This window comes from Myotis daubentonii, chromosome 13 (genome assembly GCF_963259705.1).
Source record: "Myotis daubentonii chromosome 13, mMyoDau2.1, whole genome shotgun sequence".
Lineage (NCBI taxonomy): Eukaryota > Metazoa > Chordata > Mammalia > Chiroptera > Vespertilionidae > Myotis > Myotis daubentonii.
In genome coordinates, this window is record NC_081852.1 from 55,233,237 (window position 1) to 55,258,318 (window position 25,082).

Sequence of the window (25,082 nt, forward strand, 5' to 3'; positions counted from 1 at the left end):
CATCAGGCTGCGAAAGCAGACGGCGGGGAGGGGGAGGGGCGGAGAGAGGAGGAAGGCTGCTTCAGAGCGGAGCTTAGAGGTGGAGATGGAGGCAGGAGGTCGAGTGGCAAACCCCAGGATCTCCCACTCATTTGCTTCTGAACTTCTTCATCAGGAGGCAGGCTGTAAGCAGCATCAGAACACTCCTACATCGATAAGTTAGTTAGCATACGCCTTGAAAAATGTGCCATTTAGAGTAAGATCTCTCTAAAAAGAGAATCTTGTAAAAAACAAGACTGAGAGCAAACTTGTGACAGATAAACCTTCAGCTCAAACGGATGCTATATGCCGGGTGCTACGTACCATTTCCAGAAAATCGCCCCCCCCAACTCCAGCCGGCCACTAACTGCTCCCGGTCCCCATGGATGTACTTATTCTGGGTATTTCCTCTGAATGGGAGCACACGGTATGAGGCCTCCCCACTTAGCAGGTTTTTAAGAGGCGTCACATCGTGACCTGTGCGGAATTCTTTCTTTCTAGCATGTCACCGTCCCTGTAGATACATTTATGGACACTCATCCATGGACACTTGGGTTGTTCCCATCTGGCTCCTGCGAACAGAGCGCTGTGAACATGGGTGCCCATGGATTTGAGTCCTCCCATCCATTCTTCATACAAAAATCTGATCCAATCACATGATGCACCAGCCGCAATCACTTTGAACTCCTGAATGTGACCCTCGACCCTTCCACTCCGGCCCCTCCCCACTCGCCAGCATCATCTCACACCTGCACGCCTGCCCACCTGGCCTTTTGTTTCTTGCCTGTGCTGTGCTTCCCCTCTGAGCCTCCGTAGAGGCGGTTCCCTCTTCCTGGAACACCCTTCCCCTGGGTGAGAGGCAGCTTATCTCCCAAAAATCCAATTCGCTGCACTAGCTCCCAGCACAGAGTCAACGCGGGCCCCTCTTATTTTACGGACAGAGAGGCACTCAGAGCTTGCTGTGGGAAATCCGGCAGAACCTGCCCAGAGACAACGCGGGGGCCTCTCGGACTGACATCCTGTGTCTCTGAACCACGCCCTGCTGGGGAGCTGGAGTATGTGGATTCAGGGCCCTGGTGTCTGCCCAAGCGATGTGACAAGCCGCAGGACCAGTCAGTCGCCTTCCCAGCTGCTCCGCACACATGCTCCACCCTGCACTGCGGGCTGGCTATGAGGCAATCTTTGCTTTTCCCGTCACAACTGGTCAACACCCACAGGCCTGTGCGAAGTGAGGTGGCTCCACAGACTCCAGGGGAGCGCGGCCAGCCCAGAGGCAGAGGCTGGCAGCCGCTGAGACAGCAGGAAGTGAGCTCACATGCGAGTCAGTCACACCTGAACCCACAGGCTTCAGCCCGCCCAGGCCTCAGGGCTCTGGGCCACACAGGATGTGGACTTCTCAGGGCGGGAAGTCACCTTCCATCCACCCTTCCTTTTCTCAGCTTCAGTTCTGTACCTCTGCTCCCTGAGTGTGTGCACACTCATATGCACACATATACTGCAAGAGCACGCATGTCATGCACACTCCCAGGTGTATGTGCACGTGACACTCCCACACATGCACATGCAAAAGCACACGTGTATATACATGTAGACACATGGCTCTAACACACTCATCTCCTCTTCTCTGACTTCTAAAAATAGTCTAATACAACCCTCCCTTCCACAAAATTCCTAACAGCCCCCTGATCATTCTTTCCTTCCCTTCAAATTCTCCATCGTTTCCATGTCCACACGAACATGTAGTAGAAACTGCCTGTGAAGACAGTCAACATGTTGATCTCTAAGACACTGGTCATCTACAACCTTCTCTCTGCCACACGTGAGAAAAAATGGGAAAACAGACTCCCACGCGTGTCCGAGGGCCTAGGAGGGAAACGGCGCTTTGAGGGCAGCCCGCCCGTCACTCACCTCCAAGACTTTGCCTGTGATGAACTGGTGGCAGGCTTCACACTTCACCCCGAAGAGCCTCTGGTAGTCCTTTTCGCAGTACGGAGCGCCGTCCCTGCAAGACGACAGAGTACTCAGCGCCCAAGAGGAGGCCCCGGGGAAGCCACCGGAACCACGCTGCTCTGGGGCCTGGGACAGATGGTGGAAGACTGCCCAGTGTTCACGTGCCTGGAGATCAGACACAAGCAGGACCCACGAGACCAAGCGATCCAGAGACAGAGCCGTGGTCCTGGGCCACACAGAAACCACGGACACGTCACCGAGTGCTCCCCAGTGCCCGTCCCTCGAGGGTCTGAGGCTCACTCACCGAGCCCTGGCATCGTTCTCGACCACCGCCAGCCAGATGGGCTTCAGGTGTGGTCTCAGCGCTCCCCTCTCTGGAGGCCCTGACCTGCCTCCCCACCCCACTCCTCGTGCTCACACACAGAGCCTCGGCCTCCAGGAGGCCCGCGGGGCCCAGGCCTTCTCGTCCAGCCCCCATAACCGCCGTGGCTTCCCCGGTGCGCAGTGAGGATGGCGCTGCACGGCCTGTGGCCGAGTTCAAAGGCTCCGCTCTGGACGGCCCCGTGGCCCACGGCCCTCAGCCCTCGCTGTGCGTTTAAGAGCTGAGCATCTTCCTCTTCTCACTTCAGCTCTGCGTCAGAGGCACCTCTGGGGGGTTCCCACAGGTCAGCCCGGACCTACAGGGTTAGGTGTTTGGAAGGCGGGGCCCAAACTACTTTTTGTTTGTTTTGCTATATTCTTAATTGATTTGGTATTTTTGAATAGCTGATATACTTGCCCTGTTGGAAGACATTTTTTTAAGCATAGAAAAGGTATATAGGGGAAATTTTCCCCTCGTTGCCACTGTCTCCCCCAACCCCAACCCCGTGCCCAGTCTTTCTTTCTTAACTCAGAAGGTAACCATTGTAACTGAACTAGTTTCTCCAGCTGCATAAATATAAAACAAACAGAAACCCTACTTCACCTGCTGTAGCTGTTGCCCACACCAGCCTAACACGAACCCGTTCTGAGGAGCTATTGTGGGCATTGGTCCTAATGGGCTCCGTGCCTAGACCCTGTGTGGGTTTTGGGGGGAAGGCTGGGGCATCTACAAATACATTCAACACCTGGAATGAGGACAAAGGTTTGTTAGTGCCAAACTGGGGGGTGGGGGGCTAATGAAGGTAAAATTACTGAATGCTTCATTGGTTACAACATATTAAATCGGCTTCATTCATTGTTAAATCAGGCAATGCTTAACATCTCATTACATTTATAGGAGGCAAACTATGGCAAATGCAAAGGAATAAAACTCCTCGCAGCAGCTTTGCAGCCAAACGTTCCTGTGGATCGTGGGGTGTGCATGTCTGTCATTATGTGCTGTGGGTCGGGGTGGGGGCCCCCGGAGCAGGAGCGAGAGGGCCCCCCAGGCCCAGCCTCACTTACTTGCTGATGTACTCGCCGGTGAGGACCTTCGCGCAGGACTTGCATTTAAAGCACCCCAAGTGCCACTGCTTTTCCAGCGCCAGCAGCGCCTGCCCGTTCTTGATGTCCCTTCCGCAGCCGGCACAGTCTGGAAGGAAGAGCAGCCAAATGTTATTCCCTGCAGCCAGGTGTTACTCCCTGCAGGCAGGGGTTACTCCCTGCAGCCAGGTGTTACTCCCTGCAGCCAGGTGTTACTCCCTGCGGCCAGGTGTTACTCCCTGCAGGCAGGGGTTACTCCCTGCAGCCAGGTGTTACTCCCTGCAGGCAGGGGTTACTCCCTGCAGCCAGGTGTTACTCCCTGCAGCCAGGTGTTACTCCCTGCGGCCAGGTGTTACTCCCTGCAGCCGGGGGTTACTCCCTGCAGCCGGGTGTCACTCCCTGCAGCCAGGTGTGCTAAATGCTCGCACTCGGCCAGCTCTGAACCCGGTGTCCCCATCACACACTCAATAGATATTTGCTTAAGCAACGATTCCCTCTGCGCTCGCCCTGCACAGTCTGTCACTCGGGCTCCATCCTCACGCAGCGTGGACGCTCCATGAACCACGGAGGACCCAGGGGATGGATGTCCTCCATCCTGTATTGCCTTGGGGTTAGTTAAGTCCCCTCTGAGCTCCTGCTGGCCCAGAGACGACTCAATTACAGGGTCCAGGCTGTGACTTGGGGAAAGCTCTCGTGGGCCTGCAGTCACTGAGGACGCGTGGGAGCCGCAAAGCCCCCCAGGCTGGATGCCCCGCTTAGCATCATCACGTGGTTCCCAGAATGCCATGCCGCTCAGAAGTCTCACTTCTGTAAACAGGACTCTTCTGCCTTATCAACCTAAACCGGACCCTCCACGCTTTGTCATCATCAATTAAACGGCTCTTAACTCCTCAGCTTTCAATTCTCCCGGGCAGACTCCGTGAAACTGGTCACAGATAGTTCCTTCATGGTGAAGAGCGTGGACCCAGAATAAGCCGGTTCTGCGCCCAGCTCTGTGCCTTGTGGGCTAGTTCCCATGATCCGGGCTGGTTCTCCCTTTTCCTTTTTTTTAAAAAATATATTTTTATTGATTTCAGAGAGGAAGGGAGAGGGAGAGAGAGATAGAAACATCAATGATGAGAGAGAATCATTGATCAGCTGCCTCCTGCATGCCGCCCACTGGGGATCGAGCCTGCACCTGGGCATCTGCCCTGACGGGGAATCAAACCGTGACCTCCTGGTTCATGGGTTGACACTTAACCACTGAGCCACACCATCCGGGCTTTGCCACTTTCTAAGCCTCGGTTTGCTCGGGCGGAAGCCGGGATGCTGTTAGCGCTTTGCTCCAGCCTTCGAGGAGGATGTGTCCCGAGATGGACTCAGCACAGGGTTGGCATGCGGGAAGCGGCTCTCTAAGCATTTGCTATTAGTGTCATTTCCACGATTATCCTGATTATTAAATCATTTTTAGAGAAGTTGCATCTTTAAAAGAACCCAGAAGGATGTAAATTGGTGCGTCCTTTTTAGAAGCAACTTAAACATCTCCAGACATTTAACACCAATGTACCCAAGGAAGTGACAGCGCTGTGGGCAGGCCGGCCGAGATGTCCCCAGGAGAGCAGGGACAGCACCGCGGAATAAAGCCATGTCCAGGCAAGGCCACGGGTACACAGACGGCTAAACACCCCTCACCTGACACATCGCGACGGCTGCTCATTTACTAAGGACACTCCTAACCACTCCACTTCCCTCCTCCCAGAAAAAGAAGACGCCCAGTCACTGCCCTGCTCCTGCTTCTCGACAGCACCCCCCCAGAGCTGCTCCCGCTCCCCGGATCCTCCCTAAGGTTACCCAGCACAAGCCCAAATCCTAGAAAAGGCTCCAAACCCGCCCCGGGTGTTGTCTCCCTGGCTGTAGTTTAAGTAAACCTGCTTGCCTGCCTGCCTTCCTTCCTTCCTTCCTTCCTTGCTGTCCTCCCTTCCTTTTTTTTTTTTTTTTTTTTTTTTGACTACAGATGTGTAGAATTTCTAATGATCGCTGGTCAGTAGGTAATAATGTGCCTTTAAACCCAGCAATTTCATGTCTAAGATTTCATTCTACAAATAAAAAGTGTATGTGTGTGTTCCCTGAAGAATACATAGGCATTCCCCGAAGCATTTTTGTAACAACAAAACTGAAAATAGCCTACATGGACATTAATGAGGGACCAGGAAATTAATTATAATATAGCCAATAATGGAATACTGTGTGCTGTTAAAAAGAATGAGGTACATTTGTTGTGGGCATGGAAAGATATCCAAAATTGAATAAGTAAACGAATCAAGCTGAAGAACAGTATGCATAGCATGAGCTCATTAATAGAAAAATAGTAAAAAAAAAAAAAAGTATGTGTATATTTGCACGCATGCCTGTATATGAACAGAACAATTCTTTAAAAACACATAAGAAATCATAAAACTCCTCAGTGATGGAGGACTTTACTTTTTATGCCACAACCTCTATGTTGTTTAATTTTTTTGTCATGAGAATGTAAAAAAAAAGGAGTAAATATTTATAAAGTTAAAAACATATCTGCTATATGTTTAAATATTTCAGGTTAGAATCTCTTTACATATAGCTTATTATAAGCTGCGTGTGTATCATATGGTCACAAAGCATTACATTTTTTTTAAAAAATATATTTCTTTATTGATTTCAGAGAGAAAGGGAGAGGGGGAGATAGAAACATCAATGATGAGAGAGAATCATTGATCGGCTGCCTCCTGCACAACCCCCACTGGGGATCGAGCCTGCAACCCAGGCATGTGCCCTTGGCCGGAATCGAACCTGGGACCCTTCAGTCCACAGGCCGACACTTTATCCACTGAGCCAAGCCGGCTAGGGCTACATATTTTTTTTAAAAAACTGGGATTTATTATTATCCCAGCATCTCACCAAAAATCGTATAAAGGAGATCTCACAGCTAGTAGTTTATTATAAAGATAAAACAGAAGACTATAATATGTATTCATAAATACCATTTTTAAAGGTTAGGAACACAGTATGTACCTAAGATGAATTGGTAGTTTTTAATGCAAGCTGAACTCAAATGTTCCATTATTCTAATTAGATCATTACCACTAGGTGGCAGTAAAGATTTAAAATAATAAGGAAGACTGGTTGATTACATTTTTTTAAGTAGAAAATAAACTTTTGAGATGGCTTTTCAATTCTACAGCTGAAGACAGTTGGGCTGAGAGTTTGCACAGCTGTTCGAGGTCTCCCCCTGCACAGAGCTGAGGTCTAGGGAGATGGAAGATGCGGATGGTGAGAACATGGGCTCTGGAGTTAGGGAGATTTGGACACTAACCTGGGTAAACTGCTCTCTCTGAACTCTCACTGCTTCACCTGGGAAATGCTGACCTACTTCCTCAATTGCTAAGAGGGGAGAGACCCTGCATGGTAAAGTGCTTTGCATAACACTCAGAACTCTTGGCACAGGTTGGGCATTCAAGGTGGTTCCCCTTTTCATCATAGGGGCAGAACTGGGGCTAAAAGCCAGGTTTCTCGACTCTAAGTCTTGCTGTCCTTACAAGCACTCTAACGCCCAGATGCCCCAAAGCTCTGAGCCCATCTGAGAGCAACAACAACCTCTCTGAGCATTCTGCACCGCGGGCTGTCGGTGAACCAGGCACCAAGAATACGTCACAGTCACTTAGTCCCAGTGCCTGGCAGTCTGGAAGCTTCCGGCTCACAGGTGGTGTGCTGTGCTTCTCAGATCCGCCCGCCCAGCCGTGTCCCACGGAGGGCAGACGTCCTGCGGCTGATTTTCATAATGGTTTACAGAGAAGCAGTCACTGAACGCTGAAAGCCTAGAGCCAGGCAGCTGGGGAGGCTGGGCTGGAAGGAGAGGCTGCGATGAGCCTCTGAACCCCAAACCGTAAGACATAAATCAAGCAAGTCAACCAAGACCACCTCCTAAGAAGGAGAATACTGGCCACCTCGCTGATGCAAAGGATTGTGGTCTATCCCTCAGCCGCTGCCCGTGCGTTCCTCTCTGGACAAAACCAACCATCTCTCCGCTTAAGCCTGATGTCATGGGGGGGGGGGGGGTGGGCGGAATGGGAGGAGATGCAGGGACAAGGAGATTCGTGCTGGATTGTTCACCCCTCCACGCTCGTTCCAACGAGGCTCCTTTATAAGAACAACACGTCCTGCTCTCGATCCGCATGCTTTTCAGCTGTTGAGAAAATTGTTTCCACATCCCTGAAGCAGCTGCTGATAAATATAGAAAGCGGGCGATTGGCGCGGGACTTCGGCCCAAGTCAGGAATAGGTGAGAACAGGGCACCGTCAAGGAAACCAAACCCTCTAGCCCCTCGCCAGTATCCTATCAAGGACGAATCACCACCAGATGTGAGGAAAGGAAAACCCAACCACAGCCTTGAACACGTCGTCGCTGCCAGCCTTTCATTCTCAACGCCAGGAGCCAAGAGCAAAGCAGGGACTCGGCTGCTCACGGCCAAGTTAAACCGGCAGCCAAGGCCGCACCTGGGTCCACGTTCCTGTCATTTTGTTCATAGGGATCCTGCCAGTCTCCTGGCTCCTTTAACGTATCTTTTGTTTGTTTGTTTGTTTTGTTTTATTTGTAGATAGGCCATGGACACCTGGGCTGCAAAAGCATTTAAATGGAAGGATGTGACAAATGGCCTCAGGAAGGAAGCTGTCATCAGCGGGCGGCACTTAATACCTCTGTTCTGTCCGCCCTCCTAGACTTTGCCCTTGGGGCAGAGTGAGGGCCAGAGGAATGTCTTATTCGATGAAGCTGCCCTGTGTGGAGAAGGAGGACAGGGAGCTCTAGAAAAGGGGACGGTGTGGCTACCAAATTCCCATTCATCCCCCCCGCCCAGGCCCGCGTGCTCCGTCACCCCTAGTTCCGAAATGAAGGTGGAAACCGCCGTTCGGAGGAAAAGTCTCCTCCCATATCTGGATCAAAGCTACCAGAATACGGGAGACTTTTCCTAGTGTTGGAATTTGGGGCTACGGACTTAGAGCGGGAGATGGTGATACACAGTCCATCTGCCAAGGAAGGGTGCTAGGCATGTCCCTGCCAGAAGGACCAACACCACTCTCCACCCCTATTACCTCTGCAGCCAGACATTCAAAAAGGAATAGAGGAGAGTCCGCAGGGAGCCGTCCACACCGCAGGAGTGAGGTGGGGTCCCCTCCCCGCTGCTGTGAAGGGATCAGAGGACCCTGAGAGAAGAGATGGGCCTCCCGCCTCCTACCAAGATGTTTACTAAGGGGGACGCTCAGGCCCCAGGGCTGCGATGGGATCCCAGAGGAGCTTGTGTTAGGTTTTTGGGACCAGCTGACCGGGGTGTCCTGGAGTTGGAAGCCTTCAGGAACAGCAAGTCTGGAGCCTGTGGAATCTGGGCAATCTGAAAGGCAGGAAGCCTGCTGGAGCGCCCCCTGCTGGCAGGCCACGGAGAAGACAGTGGCAGTGGTGTGGGTGTCCACTGTCTGGCTCACTGGGGATGCCTGTGCGTCCTGTGGCTGGTACCCACCCCGAGCATCCTGAACGCACACCCGAGAAAGCTGCCAGGCAGGGCTGGGGACCTCATTAGGAAGTGGCAACGAGGAGACCGGGAGGGAGCAAGGCCTGAGCTGGGAAGCAGGGTGGGGATTTGCTATAACAAGGTAGCCAGAAACTGCTTGCTTTTGCCAAGGCATCCAAAACCCACCCCCTAAAAGATGTCTCCAGAGAGTGTCAGCTAAAGAGCCTGCTGACGCCAGCTTTACAACACTGTTTCCCTTCTTCGCTGAAACCCCTTCCCCTGCCTGGACCCCCAGGGTCCCTAAGCGGCACAGGAAGGGGTAAAAGGAGAGGCTGTGCCCCCTCCCCTCACCCTCACTGCAGGTCTCCAGTTTGGGTTGGCCCTGAGCTGGGGACAGGGTGCAGCTCTGAACCGGATGTGAGAATCAAGTTTGTAACCAGGCTGGACTTTTAAGAGCTAACAATAACCAGAAAGCTACAGGAATCCACCTAAGATATTATTAAGGGTAGGAAAGGGAGCTCTGAGAGAGGATAATTCTGTAGCAACAGGAAGAAATGAGATTCTTCCTTGTTTTGACCCATCCTATACATTAATTGTGCACCAATCCTACACGCTAACTGTGAGTAAAGACTTTGGGGGCAGAGACCCGGAGTCAAATTCCAGCTCTGACATTGAACTAAGGGACCATGGGCACGTGAGGCAGCCACTGGGCCTCAGTTTCTTCATCTGTAAAATGGGCTGGAGAGACGATGTGTAATCACTGAGCAGAGTGCCAGGCACATGGTAAACACTCAGTGCCTATGGCTCTCATGATTGTAATAATCCCATAAATCTGGCATTTCCTCTTCCCCTTCACAAAGAACTACAGCCCACTGCCAGCCTCTGGGAAAGGCATTTTGGTTCCACAATCACCGTCGGCATCATATGAACACTATTATTGTTGTTACTCAGCTTTTAACTTGTGAGCGGTCTTGCACTTCCGTGATCTCTGTCCACTTAGGGCTCCCGCTCATCTGAAAGGCCGGATTACTTGCCTCTTACAGATCACAGTCCATTTGCACAGGCCACGGGTAAGCAGTGTCCCGTCAACCGCACAGAGGGCAGCCCCTGTTCTCAGGTCACGTGAACCCAGGCCGCTGCAGCTCGCCAGGCTGCTCTGGGTTAAACCTCCAATCACAGGTTCACCTCCCTGGTCAGTGCCCCTTGCACTGCCGATGGGCAAAAACGGCCGCGATGGAACCTGAACATGAGGATCCTTTTAGGGTAAAGACTATCAAGCAGAGACTCATTGTGAAAATGGTGGAAATCATAAAAGGAACCAGAGAGGGACGTTTCTCTTTTAATTGATGCTGGCTGAGATACTGAGATGTTAAAAATGTCCACAGGGATTGTGAGCCAGTGTAGTGTGTTTCCTGTAAAATTTAAAAGATTAAGAATAAAACATATCATCAAGTTTCAGTATTGAAATAGTTGCCCATGTAAGTTCCAGAAAATGCAAGCACACCCCGAAATCCTCTTTTTATAAATAAAAAAAGAAAATCTATTTGTCACCGACAAAGATGAGCACATAAGTTCATAGCCATACACGTGAACGAAAAATAAATAGAAACGAAATCACTTCAGAGTTAGGCTGGTATTAATAGAAAGTGGAATAAGGCTTTGGAGACCCTATAAAAGATTCAAGTGCTGTCCTTTTAATAGACTGTTAACTAGAGGCACTTTATGCCTGGCCAGGACTCATTCCAGGGGGCTTTATGGAAAGCAGAAAACGAATGTAAATTCCACGGCTTGGCTAACTTGAGGTCCTGAATTTAATGACATCTTATCTTGTCATTCAACTGTTCCTCCAGGGCATGGATTTCTCATTATCTTGTGTGATAAAATGGTGAGGCTAGAAGGCTAGAGAAAGCTGCTCTGTCCAAAAGCCAGAGAAAGAAGGGACCCAGAGAAGCAGGACCTGGACGTGGGTCAGACTCTGCTAGGTTGACAAGCTGCCTTCAACACAGCCTTCAACACATGTCAGATTAGCCTCTGACACGGAGTCCTTCATGGCAAGCACTGTTTGCGGCACATAGAGGCTGCCCACTTTCCACAGGACAGATCTTCCTAGTTGGCTGGGTTTCATTGCTCCCTGGGGTCTAGATGTCTGTTGCCACCTGTCCTCATCCGTGAACTGACTGCATGCACCTATGTTACCAGCCTGGCCTTTGTTGTAGGTCCTTCAGTTTGCAACCCACAGATTAAAAAAAAATCCTTATGTTACGTTTTATAACAGTTGGCTTAGAGTTTTAACATCTTTAAGGTATAACGGATCTGGGTATTTAAAAACCTTTCCTTGACCAAAAAGACCACATCAGTTAGTAGTGATAAGAACATCGATCTAACAGGGGGCTATTGTTGAAGGTTGTTTTCTTTCATCTTCATCTGGGCCCTTCAATATTGTCAGGTTCCAAACCAGACATGTATGAGCTGACAAATATGGACTGGCCACAGTCCATTTTTTAAAGTTTTAAATTTATATATATTTAGAGAGAGAGAGGAAAGGAGAGGAGTGATAGAGATAGAAATATCATTGATCAGCACATCCTGCAATTCCCCCTACTGGGGAGTGAGCCCGCAACCTGGGCATGTGACCAGGCATGGAACTGGTGTCCTCTTGGTTCTTGCATCGGTGCTCAACCACTGAGCCACACTGTCATGGCAAGGCCACGGTCTATTTGGAAAAAAAACTGTAAACCAAGTCACTGAAATAAGTCCACAGAATTCTCTTTCTTTCTTTCTTTCCTTTCTTTCTTTCTCCCTCCCTCCCTCTTTCCCTCCCCTCCCCTCCCCTCCCCTCCCCTCCCCTCCCCTCCCCTCCCCTCCCCTCCCCTTCCCTTTCTTTCTTTCTTTTACATGTCATGGCCAATACCCAGGTATGAGGTCACCATAAGAAAGGATAGAAAAAGAAAGGAAAAGAAAAGAAAAGAAAAGAAAAGAAAAGAAAAGAAAAAGAAAAGATAGATAGAGGGCAAAAGGAATGTGAAACTGCTAATGTGTTAGGCTAAGCACTTTTGAAGAGTGAGCTTTTAAAAGTCCTTTTTTTAACTTCTGAAATTCTATGCCGCTATTAGCCAAAAAAGCAATATGACGTCATAAGACATATTTTGAGAAGGGGGTAGAGGTCAGAACGTTCATGTAGATACAGTGTATTTGCCACTCTATGGCAAAGGGGTCTCCATGCTATAAATAATGTATATCTCACATTCCCTGAAAATGGCCAGAATTATTGTAAACAGTTTATATGCTGTGGAGCCTGTAACCTTGGACCAGATTTTCCACATCACCCTGGCCCCACTGAGGTCAGTTGCTCGCTTTGCTGTCCTGATGGTCACGCTGGAAACGTTGTAGGCCAGACCAGCCTCTGACCTGCTATTTTAAGGAAGGTTCTTCTTGTCTTTGGAAGACAAATGCTGCACAACAAACAAGTTTTCATGGGCCACAGCAGCAACAGATGATCAGCCCTCACCAGGGCAGATGAAGGCGGGCCCGGCAGCAGCCATTGCCCAAGTCCTCTCTAATTCCATATGTGACCAAAAAAATCCTATCTTTCCTCCTTTAAAAAAAATTAAAAAATATTTTATTAATTTCAGAGAGGAAGAGAGAGGGAGAGAGAGAGAGCAAAACACCAATGATCAGAGAGGATCATTGACTGGCCGGCTCCTGCAGCAAGCCTGCAACCTGGGCATGTGCCCTAGACCAGAATTGAACTCAGGACCCTTCAGTCCACAGGCTGATGCTCTATCCACTGAGCCAAACCAGGTAGGGCTTTTTTCTCCTTTTAAAGAGTATATATACTTGTAGAATTTCAGTTAAGTGGACATCCTGTATACTTAGAGAATTTCAGTTCTTTGCTCATCACTTTATCTATATAGGCCATCTACACATTTGAGATTTCCAATTCTGATCCTTAAACCAGTACTCTCAGAATTCTGTTAGGAGTACTAGGGATTCTCAAGGTCAAGACACTCTCTTCTTTAACCACATTGGTGTTTTTCTCCCATATTTTCGACTAGGATCTGAGTGGGAGATGAAAAGGAGCCAGACTATTTGCCCTTCCTCTCTTCATAATTGATTATGAAGTTATTAAGCAGGAACCCCATGGCGAATGCTGCTAGGCACGGGGGTGAGCATCCAAGCAATAGCCTTGGTACCAACCCAAAAGCATGAGAACTGAGAGCCTGAGGAGCTCGTCTGATTAGCTGTGGAGGATGGCTTTGGCCCACAAACCTGCCTCAGCACTCAGGGCTGAACTCAGCAACTGATTCCCATGGGCTGATGGGGGCCTGCTTGGAGCAGGGTGAGCCGTAGGGGTGCCTGATACACAGTAAGAATGCCACCTACTGAGAGTATACATTTATGGAGCAGAACATATACTTTAAAAAGGATGCTGAAAACGTCAATATCTGCTGAAAGACAGTATCTACTGCCTTACAAAAGAATTTCTTCAACAGCCTCTCTTCCATTTCCCTGAACAACAAATAAAAAGAGTAACATGCCTGTATTTCCTCAGGATGCAATGGAGAATCTTTGATGGGAAATAAAAAATATTGGCATAAAACATTAATACTATTTTGTCATCTGCTCTAATTTTCAGGTTTAAAATCCTATCCAAGGAATTCTGTGTGTGTGTATGTATGGGTTCACCCACATGTTTTCAGAACTAAAAGAAGAGTCTAACGTATCAAATAAACATTTTCTTAGTAAGTACACTCACAACTTCAAAATTCTTTTTTTCTTAAATACATTTTTCATTGGTTTCAGAGAGGAAGAGATGGGGAGAGAGAGATAGAAACATCAATGATGAGAGAGAATCATTGATCGACTGCCTCCTGCACACCCCACACTGGCGATCAAGTCCACAACTCGGGCATGTGCCCTGACTGGGAATCGAACCATGACCTCCTGGTTCATAGATTGACACTCAACCACTGAGCCACAGCGGGTCAACTAACGATTTCAAAAGCGCAGCTGGAGGGCAGGCCCAGAGCATCACTGCTTTCCGGGCTCGTCCCCTGCACTGTCGTCTGTTTTGTCCATTGTGGCTGCTCAGCATCATTTCTGATGATGCAAACATCACGGGGATTGTCCCGAGATTAAAAGTAGGATTCTCTTTTCACTACAGATGCCACCAGGACAGCAAGAGGAAGGTGGGAAGCGATGAAAACAGAGCCAAGCATCACCCAATCGTGGGACGCTCTCAGAAAAGGCCCTGTCTAAGGCAGCCTCACAGATAGTGGTCTCCAGCCGGCATGGGTGAAAAGTTCCAGCCGAACCTTCCGTGGGCAGGGCCTTCCTGCCATGGGGCCAATGACCACTCAAGCAGCACATGGTTGGACCAGTGCTTCTCTGTGGGCTTGAGCCGCTCTCCTTTCTGCTCACAATGTGTAATCCAGACGTGCCTTGCAAACCCTGTTTGATACCCCAGCCACCCCTCAAAAGGGCAACTGTAATACATACTTCTGCAGGAAGACAGACTAATGTGTCCTAAGCTCAGAGCCTGAGTCCTGAGCACTTTGGGTCTGTTCCTGGACAGGGTTGGGAACATCTTGGGTCAGATTTCCACCAAGTGGTCCTCTACTCAGTTTATGGCCAGGCGGCAAAGGGGTATAAAGAAAAGGAAGAATGGGAGAAGGAGCAAACACGGAAGGAAGAAGGACGGGTGTCCCCGATGAAGGCTGCCACCTGCAATCACCTGGGGCATTGAGTGGTGCCCATGCCAGGACCCTCCACACTGCGAACCCTGGTGGACACAAGCCTGACAGTTCACAGGGAGTTCAGGAAATTGGCAGCCACTGCTTTCAAGATTTGGGATAGACCTTAGCAAACCCTTCTTGAAGCTGTACCAAGACCCCGACACAGAGACCCAAACAAATCCTTGTACAAGCATGTTCACTGAAGCACGATTCACAACAGCCAAATGGGGGAAATGAACTAAATGTCCATGAACAGACGAGTGGATAAAGAAATTGTGGTCTATCCACACAATGGAATATTATTCAGCCATAAAAAGGAATGGAGTACTGATAAGCGCCACAGCCTGGATGAACCCTGAAGACATTATGATAAGCGGAAGATGCCAGAAACAAAAGGCCACCTATGCACAATTACATTCACGACATATCGAGAATAGGTGATACAGAGAGACAAAAAGCAGGCTGGTAGCTGCCCAGGCTGGGAGAAGGAGGGATCGGGGGTAAGCGCTTAGTGAGTATGGGGCCTTCTTTTGGGGGGATGAAAATGTTTTAGAACTAGACAGAGATGGTGGCTGTATAACACTGAATGTACTAAAATGTTCACTTTAAAGTGGTTAACTTTGTTATGTGAACTTGACCTCAATTAAAACAAATTGAGGAGGGAGGTGGAGGAGGGTATAGGGGAAATAAGTGGTGATGGACAGAGACTTGATTTGGGTGGTGAACACACAATACGGTGTACAGATGATGTGTTGTGGAATTGTGCACCTGAAACCTGTATATTGTTAACCAGTGTCACCCTAATAAATTCAATAAAAAGGAAAAAAATCATAACTGTAAGAACGTTTGTCTTGCACTGATTTCCCTAACTTACTTGTAAACTTTAACCGGGTGAAGAGTTTCATAATTAATCTTTAACTGGCTATGGTCACCCAGTGCGCACGGGCTCTTGCCAAAGAGGAAATCATGCTTGAATCCTACGTCAGTTTCTCAGATTCAGCAGCCATTAGCAAACATCAGCTCATTCGCTCTATTCCAAAGACGGGAAGAAGAAAAGGGTAGAATGTCAGTTTCGGTACTTTCACCATGTGACCAGCCACTTAATACATATTCGGCTGAAGGTCATAATGGCAAGGGCAAACAGCCATGAAACTCGTCTGTAATGAATGAGTCTTTTATTTTATTTTATAACATTGTTCTTTTTTAAGTGCTTTGTTTTGGTTTTAAATAGGTCATACATACACATGGTTAATTTTTTTTTTTTTTGTACAGTAAAAGTAATTTCCTTTCCTTCCTATCTCCTAGCAACTCCCTTCCTCCCTGCTGGGTACTAATAGAAATTTCTCAGTATCTTCCTGGGACAATCTATAGCAGTGGTTCTCAACCTGTGGGTCGCGACCCCTTTGGCGGTCGAACGACCCTTTCACAGGGGTCGCCTAAGACCATCCTGCATATCAGATATTTACATTACGATTCATAACAGTAGCAACATTACAGTTATGAAGTAGCAACGAAAATAATTTTATGGTTGGGTCATAACATGAGGAACTGTATTTAAAGGGCCAGAAGGTTGAGAGCCACTGATCTATAGGAATATACAACTAATAGAGGCCTGGTGCATGAATTTGTGCCTGGGTGGGGTCCCTCGGCCTGGCAGGTGATCAGGGCTGATGGGGGCCATCTCGACCAGTCCCAATCAGGGCCAATCGGGGCCAATCAGGGCTGGCTGGGCCAGATTGGCTGGCCAGCTGGGGGAAGGGACTGCGGGAGGTTGGCTGTGGGAGCACACTGACCACCAGGGAAAAGCTCCCACATTGAGCATCTGCCCCCTGGTGGTCAGTGTACATCATAGCGACTGGTCAACCGGTCATTAGGTCGACCAGTTGTAACGGTTGCTTAGGCATCAACACTAATAAAAGAGAAAAATGGTAATTGGCATACGACGATACCCTTTTCATTGGCTAATCAGGGCTATATGCAAATTAACTGCCAACTAAGATTGGCAGTTAACTGCCAACAAGATGGCGGTTAATTTGCATATGTAGGCACAATGCAGGGAGGCAAAGGGAAAGCAGGAAGAAGCCCCCTGCCACTGACAGTGATCAGAAACCCAGGGGGGAGCTAAGAGCTGGGGGGCAGGGCAAAGGCGGCCCTGGGGCCGCCTTTGCCCTGCCCCCCAGCCATGATTGGAGAATCAGGTGCCTTTTCCGCCCTGGCCAGTGATAGCAGGAAGTAGGGGTGGAGCCAGCGATGGGAGCTGGGCATGGTCAAAGCTGGCAATCCCAGGAGCTAGGGGCCCCTTGCCTGGGCCTAAAGCGAAGCCCACGATCGTGGGGCCGCTGCAGCTGTGGGTTCCCGTTGCCCGGGCCCGACGCCTAGGCCAGAGGCGTCAGGCCTGGGAAAGGGGCCGATCCTGCGATTGGAGGGTGATGGGGGTCAATGCCTGAGGGCTCCCAGTATGTGAGAGGGGGCAGGCTGGGCTGAGGGACACTCCCCCGCCCCACACCCAGTGCACGAATTTCGTGCACCGGGCCCCTAGTATATATATATATATATATGTGTGTGTGTGTGTATATATATATTTAGAGAGAGAGAGAGAGAGAGAGAGATGTATACACAGCAGTCCTTTGAATAGCTACATCTTTACTGCCACTGAAAAATTAAAAATAAACTGGGGACTGACTGCTGTTCCAATCATTAACATTCTAGTTTTACTGATAAGTGTTTAGAAGCTGTGGGTCTCAATACGTAAGAGGCATATCTGGTGAAACGAAAATAGCAAATAAAAAAATGCCATTAACTTTCCATCCACTGAGAACACTTTTGAGATCATCCATGTGCTGTGTCACTCTGGGATCTTTATGTCTGACTCATAGTTGTTATAGATTTCAATCTGAAATGCCTGAATATAAATGTTCCTTATTGCAACATACCTTGTCTGTTTGCAGTAAACCTCTGCCTACTATGTAAATCCTAAACCCCACTCGTACCCAGTAGAGCAATATTGGAACTGCCACGCCAGGGGCTGGCACCCTAATTGCCCAGAGAGGTGAGGCCTCCCTTTAATCTCACACTCAGAGGTGGGGAAATACGTTCCCTGACATTGCTACTTTAAAAAAAAACAATGTGATTCTGTCACCAATAAATTTATCTGAAGTAATAACCACTTTCCCTTTTATGATACAGGAAAAAGCTTATAAAAAAGATGAGAGTCTGGCCAGTGTGGCCCAGTGGTTGAACAATGACCCATGAACCAAGAGGTCACTGGTTCAATTCCCAGTCAGGGCACATGCCTGGGTTGTGGGCTCGATCCCCAGGAGGAGGCGTGCAGGAGGCAGCCAATTGATGATGTTTCTCTCTCACCAACATTTCTATGTCTCTATCCCTCTCCCTTTGTAAAAAAATCAATAAAAACATGTTTTTTAAAAAAACATGCACATGACTCTATCAAAAATAACTTAAACTCAGACCAAGTGGAGCATTTGTCCTGATACCTGTGGGAGTTCCAGTGGCAGTGAGAATAATGACAGTGATGTACAGAACGGGGAGAGAGAGGAAGATGGGTTTGGATGTATTTGTGCGTGGGTGTTCCCCACGCCAATCCACCCAACCCACATGCCATCAGACACTAGTCTGACACCCTTTGAAGTGGAAAGGGTGATTGTAGACAGCAGCCCACTCATGCTCAGGTGCCTGAAATAGACAGGAGCAGCGTAGGAAATGACAATCCAAGCCCTATTCCCCACACCCTAGGTTGTCACACACGGACTCTCCCGCACCCATCTCCTTAACCCCAGGGAACCCAGTCCTGCCCTTATAAGCGAATTCATGGAGAAAGGAGTTGAAGTAAGCTTTAGAGAAGAGTGTTAACCTTCTGGTAGAATATAATGTCTCCAGGGCATACATTTTATTTCTAAAGTATGGATCAGCTAGACATAGGCAATTGATTTTGTTATTGATAGTAAAAGCAATCTAATTAATGCTCGCCACAACCCTTTGAGATAACTTACTATCATCTCCGTGTTATAAAATGGTTATTGCTTATTGAATTCAAATTGCATTAGACTAGATGCAGCAAGTTTTAATTAATTCAGGGGCAATAATCCATAATTGAAGTTGTTTGTTTCTATGAATAACTTCCTGATGGTTTCCATTCATCCAATCTTGCTATAGCAGGAGGCAGCGGTGCAGGTAAACAGTGCACAGCCCTGCAGGAAGGACACGTGGATCATGTGCCAACAAGTCAGGTCACCGCTCTGAGGCTCTGCAACCCCAGCTTTGAAAATCAGAGAGCAATACCTACATGGTCAAATCAATACCAGGGACGGTAATGGCCTCTGGCGCCAGATGGCTGGGGTTTGTGTCCGGACCCACCACTTAATGTCCGTGTGAGCTTGTGCGCATCATTTAACTTCTGTGACCCCTGGTCTCTTCATCTGTGAAAAGGGGATTGTTTTCACTGGGTGGTGATGAGGATTAAATGAAGATTTGTAGAGCAGTTACACAGTGCCTGATCCACAGTGAGTGCTATGTGGAGGTTGGATTAGGAAAATAAAACAGAAAGGTTAGAAGAGCAGGAGCAACGGAAAGTGCACCTCTACCCAGGAAGCTCCAGCTGAGATGATTTTGGATAAACGATGGCTTCTGTCGGGCACGCTTCGCCTCCTCTCTCCCTCTGACGCTGTCGTCACCTGCTCCTCGGTGACTACAGAAAACCAGCCCCGGGATGTGAAATGAAACGGCGGTTCAGAAGAGCAAACTCATTTTTCAAAGGACGTTTCAGAGGAAAAAGAGGCCCTTGGCTCTCCGCTACATTTCATCGACTCTGTGAACATTATCGAGAGAGTTTCATTTTTGCTTTTATGTAGGAAGCTTTGCCATTTTAAAAATTGAAAGAAAGAAAAATGACTCAAAGGGACATCAGGATAGTTTTAACGAACCAGGCACTTCTTCAAGAACTGCAGGTAGCAGCCAGTGTTTTCTAATCACGCTCCAGTAAATTTCAGAAACTTGCTGAAAACTCCCCTGCGCTAGTGCTCGCGTGCCTGCCTCGCCGGCGTATAGTGCATGTGTGTATCCACATAGAAGAGCTCTCTTTTTGGCAGACATCCACGCCCACATGCCTCATAAATGCTATTTGAGTACTTACCTAAATAGACAAGGACTTGTTGAAAAATAACAATGAACTGATCAAAGCAGTTGCATAGGATTGAGATTTCATCCATGTGCAAGGGAAAAATATGATTTGTTCTAACAATTTGCACATAAGCAACAATTATTATATCTGCCATTAGAGATGTGATGAATTTGAGTAGGATACATTCTACAATTAAAATTTTTATTCCTTTTAAAATATATATGTATTTTTATTGATTTCAGAGAGGAAGGAAGAGGAAGAGAGAGATGGAAACATCAATGATGAGAGAGAATCATTGATCGGCGGCCTCCTGCAGGCCTCACACTGGGAATCGAGCCTGCAACCCAGGCATGTGCCCTGACCAGGAATCCAATCGTGAGCATTAGCCACTGAGCCACACCAGTTGGGCTTTATTCCTTTTTTTATGCACATAACATGTATGTCATGTGAAAATAGAAAAGAGGGATAAAGCAAAAAACAAACAAAAAAACCCAACCAAACACTTTAACAAACATTGGAATAACCATTTTGGTAGAACTGTGACTAGGACACAGGATCCTGAATTGCATGGATGGAAAGGACGGGAAGCCTTTAAAAATATCCCACTTTTGTTTCTCAATCCAAAGCATGAGGAATGTCAGATGAAACAAAAGGGAGAGCTCCAGATCAGGAACCCAAAGACCTGCCTCTAATCCGACCTGTTAGTGGGTAGCGAGAGTATGCCTGCAGGCCTCAGTTTCCCCACCTATCAAGAACGATAGTTGGACTAAAGGACTCCACAGAATGTGAGGACACGGCCGTTCTATTATAGGTCCATGGACACGATGCTCTTTCTCACCCTATCCTGGGACTCATAAAATCCTTTTTAAAACATCTTTATTGTTGAAAGTATTATATATATATATATATATATATATATATATATATATATATATATATATATATATATATCCCTTTCCCCCCGCCCCCTAGTCTTGCTATAGCAGGGAGGCTGTGGCAGGTAGAAAGTGCACAGCCCTTCTACAAATTCCCCCACATAACCTGTTCCCACTTTTTTCAGCTCCCCTCCCACCCCCACCCCAGGCCTTCACCACCCTATTGTCTGTGTCCATGAGTTAAGCATATATGCATACAAGCTCTTTGAAATCCTTTTTCTTAAAGACTTTGAAGAATCCCCCCAATGTTGTTGGTAATGTTCTTTCAAAGCAAGCCCTCCCACACCGTGGGTGGCTAGTCCCACTGCCGGTCACCTTCCCGATGGCCTGCTTGGGACAGAGCAGGTGAGGACAGTGAAGGACTCACAATCCTACCAGGGTCCAGGCCTGCACTGCTCTGTAGCCATGGCTCCACCCAGGCTGCTCGTGCTCCTCTGCCGCACAGACGTCCTCCTGCGAAGGACCCGGCCTTGTTGAATAAGGTGACTCACACTTATTTTCTTCTTCCCTCCCAGTGGCCGAAATCCAATCTCTATGCAAATGCTTTGATCAGAACATTCTTCTTTTTAACGGGTACCAGGATTCTTCTCCGTGGACAGGAAGATTTGGACTCGCTGTTATGAACGGCATAGCGTTCCTCCGGAGGAGAAGTAGCTGATCTCATTCGTCTGTGCTGAGGCTAGCAGGGCATAAAGGCGTTTTTGCCCCCAGGTCTCCCAAGGACTGGCGAAATCCACCGAAACCAAGGCTGACCTCTCGCCCGCGTCCTCATGCCCCAGGGGAGAGATGGCGGTAGAGCTTCCTTGTCTGGAGCCCAGAGTTCAGAATACACCTCAAAGGTTCACTCGCCTATTCACCGTCATTTACCAGAAGGAATCGTGCAATTGACCACTATTTTTATTTTGGGGAGGGCGGTTTTCTTGGGATTCTCACAGGTCAGACAAGCCCTTGTCCCAAAGAATTACACATTCCCCTGGTTGACCCCTATCAGTGCAGCCCGCTAGCCTTTCTCTTCCTACTTTCAATTTCTCCCCATGTTAGGTATTTTTGTGTACCGTATGCATTTATTACCTATCTGCTGCTACCAGAAAGCAAGCTTTTAGAGCAGTGGTTCTCAACCTTCTGGCCCTTTAAATACAGTTCCTCCTGTTGTGACCCAACCATAAAATTATTTTGTTGCTACTTCGTAACTGTAATGTTGCTACTGTTACGAATCGTAATGTAAATATCTGATATGCAGGATGGTCTTAGGCGACCCCTGTGAAAGGGTCGTTCGACCGCCAAAGGTGTTGCGACCCACAGGTTGAGAACCGCTGTTTTAGAGGATGCCGACTTTGTTCTGTCCACACCTATGTCACCAAGGGGAACAATACACATCACAGGTACCCAGCAAATCATCTACCATCCAACGGCTAAATGTCAGAACCCCTCCAGGTGAATAAAGAATATTTAAGGGTCACTATAAATCATCTCATTAGCTTTAGGCCCAGGAGATAGTTAATACACAGAGACATCAATTATATCGCCACCGAATGCTCTCCCATCTCAACCTCTGAGACTTGAGATGGCATTTCCAATGTAAAGTTTTATAACCCCTGTCCCTCCTTTACTGTCAAAGGCACAATTTAATGTCCAATTCTATTTATGTCTTGTTGCAATAAAGGAGATGCTCTTTATTGCATGGGTTGCAATCAAAGCTTCATGTTTTACAACTGGAAATGCCTTCGACAGTATTACTCTCAGCGCCAGCTAAGTTTCACTAAAAGAAAGGCACCCGCCTAAGCTACCTTTGAGCCACGAGGAACCCATGCCAACAGGGGCTGGGACACTTACTGCCGGAGCAGGAGGCTTCTTTAGGGCTGGACGACATCGGCTGGGCACAGAGTTGACAGAGGCAGTCTCTCCCGTTGAACGTGACGCGGTCTCCGGGTGGAAACGGGCGCCTGGGGGACAGAAGGACATGGCTTGGCAGGTTATCCCAGCGATTTCACTCCTGTTCCTTACGCCTCTGCCTGCTGCCCTCTGGTGCCAAGTCCTTGCTTGGAGAAGCACCAGCCCAAATGTCTGAAATACCATCTGAACCAAGCCGGCCAGCTGGACACAGTCCAAACACACAAACGTGCCTCAATTTGAGAAGGGAGAATGCGCTGCGTCTGCGGGCACCCAGACAGTAAAGGGAATGACTGAGTCACCTCTGCCCACGGGGGGGGGGGGGGGGGGGGGGTGTTCCAACAAGTCGCTCAGCGGGGCGCACACAGCAAAATTTTCCAAATGGAAAACCCTTCGTGAAGAAACGTTTCAAATGCCATACATTCCTATTCAGGCTTAAGGCCCCTCCCCAGGAGAGCTGGTCACAGGTCAAGCGTTAACGCTTTCAGCTCCCAAGACCTCTGTGATAAATTCTGCTGATTTAGACTTTGTCCTGGACATCTGAATGGGTAAGGGGAATGGATCATTGTGCTGGGTGGGACCCAGTCTCTGGTGGAGAAATATGACAATGCCATAAATATCTGTTTAAAAATTACTACTAGTTTCTTTTCAGAAAGAGAATATCCTTTCCCATGAGACAGTCATCAATAACAGCACATTTTGCAAAAATACTGCCTTCTGCATATATGGTACCAGTTTCTCCTGCAGGCAGATAGCATTTTGACAAAATCATGCATGAGCAGCCATAGGTCAGCTTCTATGCCTCCTTACTTGCGCTAGGCCAAGGTGCCAATTATCTTCATCAACATGGGTTTTCAAATGTGTGATTGTCTTGATGGGAAATGGGACGCTCACAAGCAAAACAGCCCCGCACGCCTGGGTCAGAGCGATTACTTAAGGATAAAGTCAAGCTTCTTGATGTGAGTTTTGCTTTCACAACTGCCGTCCCTCCTGAAGTCGCCCTTGGGCTGCCTCACAGTGGTAGTGAACTGTGAACTGTGATACACACACAGGGAGTACATTCGGACTTAAGACCACGCCACCTGTGGCTTGGTGCCAGTCGCCGAGGAGCGTGTTAAATGCTCTACCCCCAAGTTTTAGAAATGCTGAGTTGTGGTCGCCTCTCTTCTCAGGGTTCAGTGTTCCTTTCCATTGTTCAGATAAGGCCCAGAGAGGGACAGCGACTGGCCTGGATGGATCAGCTGGGGAGGCCAGGTGACAGGCAGGTGCAGGGGGTGTCCACCAACTCAGAACCTCCTTATTATAGGAGTCAAACCCAACTTAAGTTCTCTAATGTGTAGCACTCACCGCAACACAATAAAAGCACATTTTCCCACCCACACTCAGTTTCCTTCTCTCTGACTGATCGTTTTAATCAAGTGAAGTTAAGATTTACGCTGTAGATGATAGATGACCAGGAGCAGGGGTTGGCAAACTTTTCTCCTAAAATACCAGCTCATAGATATTATTTTGTTTTGTACTAGGTGGATCATATGATTTTTGTCACAACTACTCAACTCTGTCACTGTAGCTTGAAAGCAGCCATACATGATTCATCAACAAATGGGTGTGGCTGTGTCCCAATAAAACTTTATTTACAAAAACAGGTATTAGGTCTAATTTGGAGCATAGTTTGCCCACTCTTGCTCTATGAGACTACTTTAAACACACACACACACACACACACATGCAAGAACTTCTACTTCCAAAGAAGCTTTATCTTTCTAATCAGTTATGTCATTTCCTCCCAATGTTTCATTGCTTAAAATCTTTTGAGACCTAGAGCTACTTTCGGACTTGGTTTCAAGCCACTCAATATGAGTCTTATTATTTAGTAGAAGACACGATAAATTACTTTTTGACAAAGGCTGCTAATACAGTAGAAAGATAAAGGAATCTAAGGACACATCAGAAAGAAGAATATTTTAAGACTAAGAACAATTCAAGACTCCAGGGGGCCATCCCAAGCATCGGCAGCAGAGCCCAGCACTCTGCCGGGAAGCCCTCACTTACTTGCAGATGGTACACGCGAAGCAATTGGGATGGTAGGTCTTGCCCAGGGCAGTCACCACCTCTCCTTCCACGAACTCCCCACAGCCATGGCAGCGTGTCCCGTACATCCTCTGGTAGTCCAGGGTGCAGAGATACTCCCCGTTCTTTATGAAGAAGCCACCTTGGGCCAGGTCACAGCCGCACACTGTGGAAAGACAAGTTCACATCCGGTTATGTTGTCTGTCCAGCTGCTGGAGCAGTTGCCCTCTGCATGCTGTTCACTTACTCTATGATCTCAGTGGTCTGGGCTTAGGGGAGGGGACTGGTACAAAGAGCTATTTATTGTTGGGCTCTGATCTCTCTCTTGCCTCCCTCCCCTTTAGTTTCCTATCCTTTGGGAGCGATGCAATATCTCATACCAGTAAACT

General features: G+C 48.2%; 1 protein-coding gene across 11 annotated transcripts in view; it reads right to left on the reverse strand.

The window, feature by feature from the left end:
- ABLIM1 (actin binding LIM protein 1) overlaps window positions 1-25,082 on the reverse strand; it is a 243,771-nt gene that overhangs the window by 81,618 nt on the left and 137,071 nt on the right. For all 11 annotated transcript variants that reach the window (XM_059661514.1, XM_059661512.1, XM_059661511.1 and 8 more), the window contains exons 3-6: window positions 24,676-24,859; window positions 22,567-22,676; window positions 3,394-3,520; window positions 1,927-2,020 (exon numbers count right to left, since the gene is read on the reverse strand). In XM_059661514.1, coding sequence (XP_059517497.1) covers window positions 1,927-2,020; window positions 3,394-3,520; window positions 22,567-22,676; window positions 24,676-24,859 — 515 coding nt within the window. The remainder of the gene's footprint in view (window positions 1-1,926; window positions 2,021-3,393; window positions 3,521-22,566; window positions 22,677-24,675; window positions 24,860-25,082) is intronic.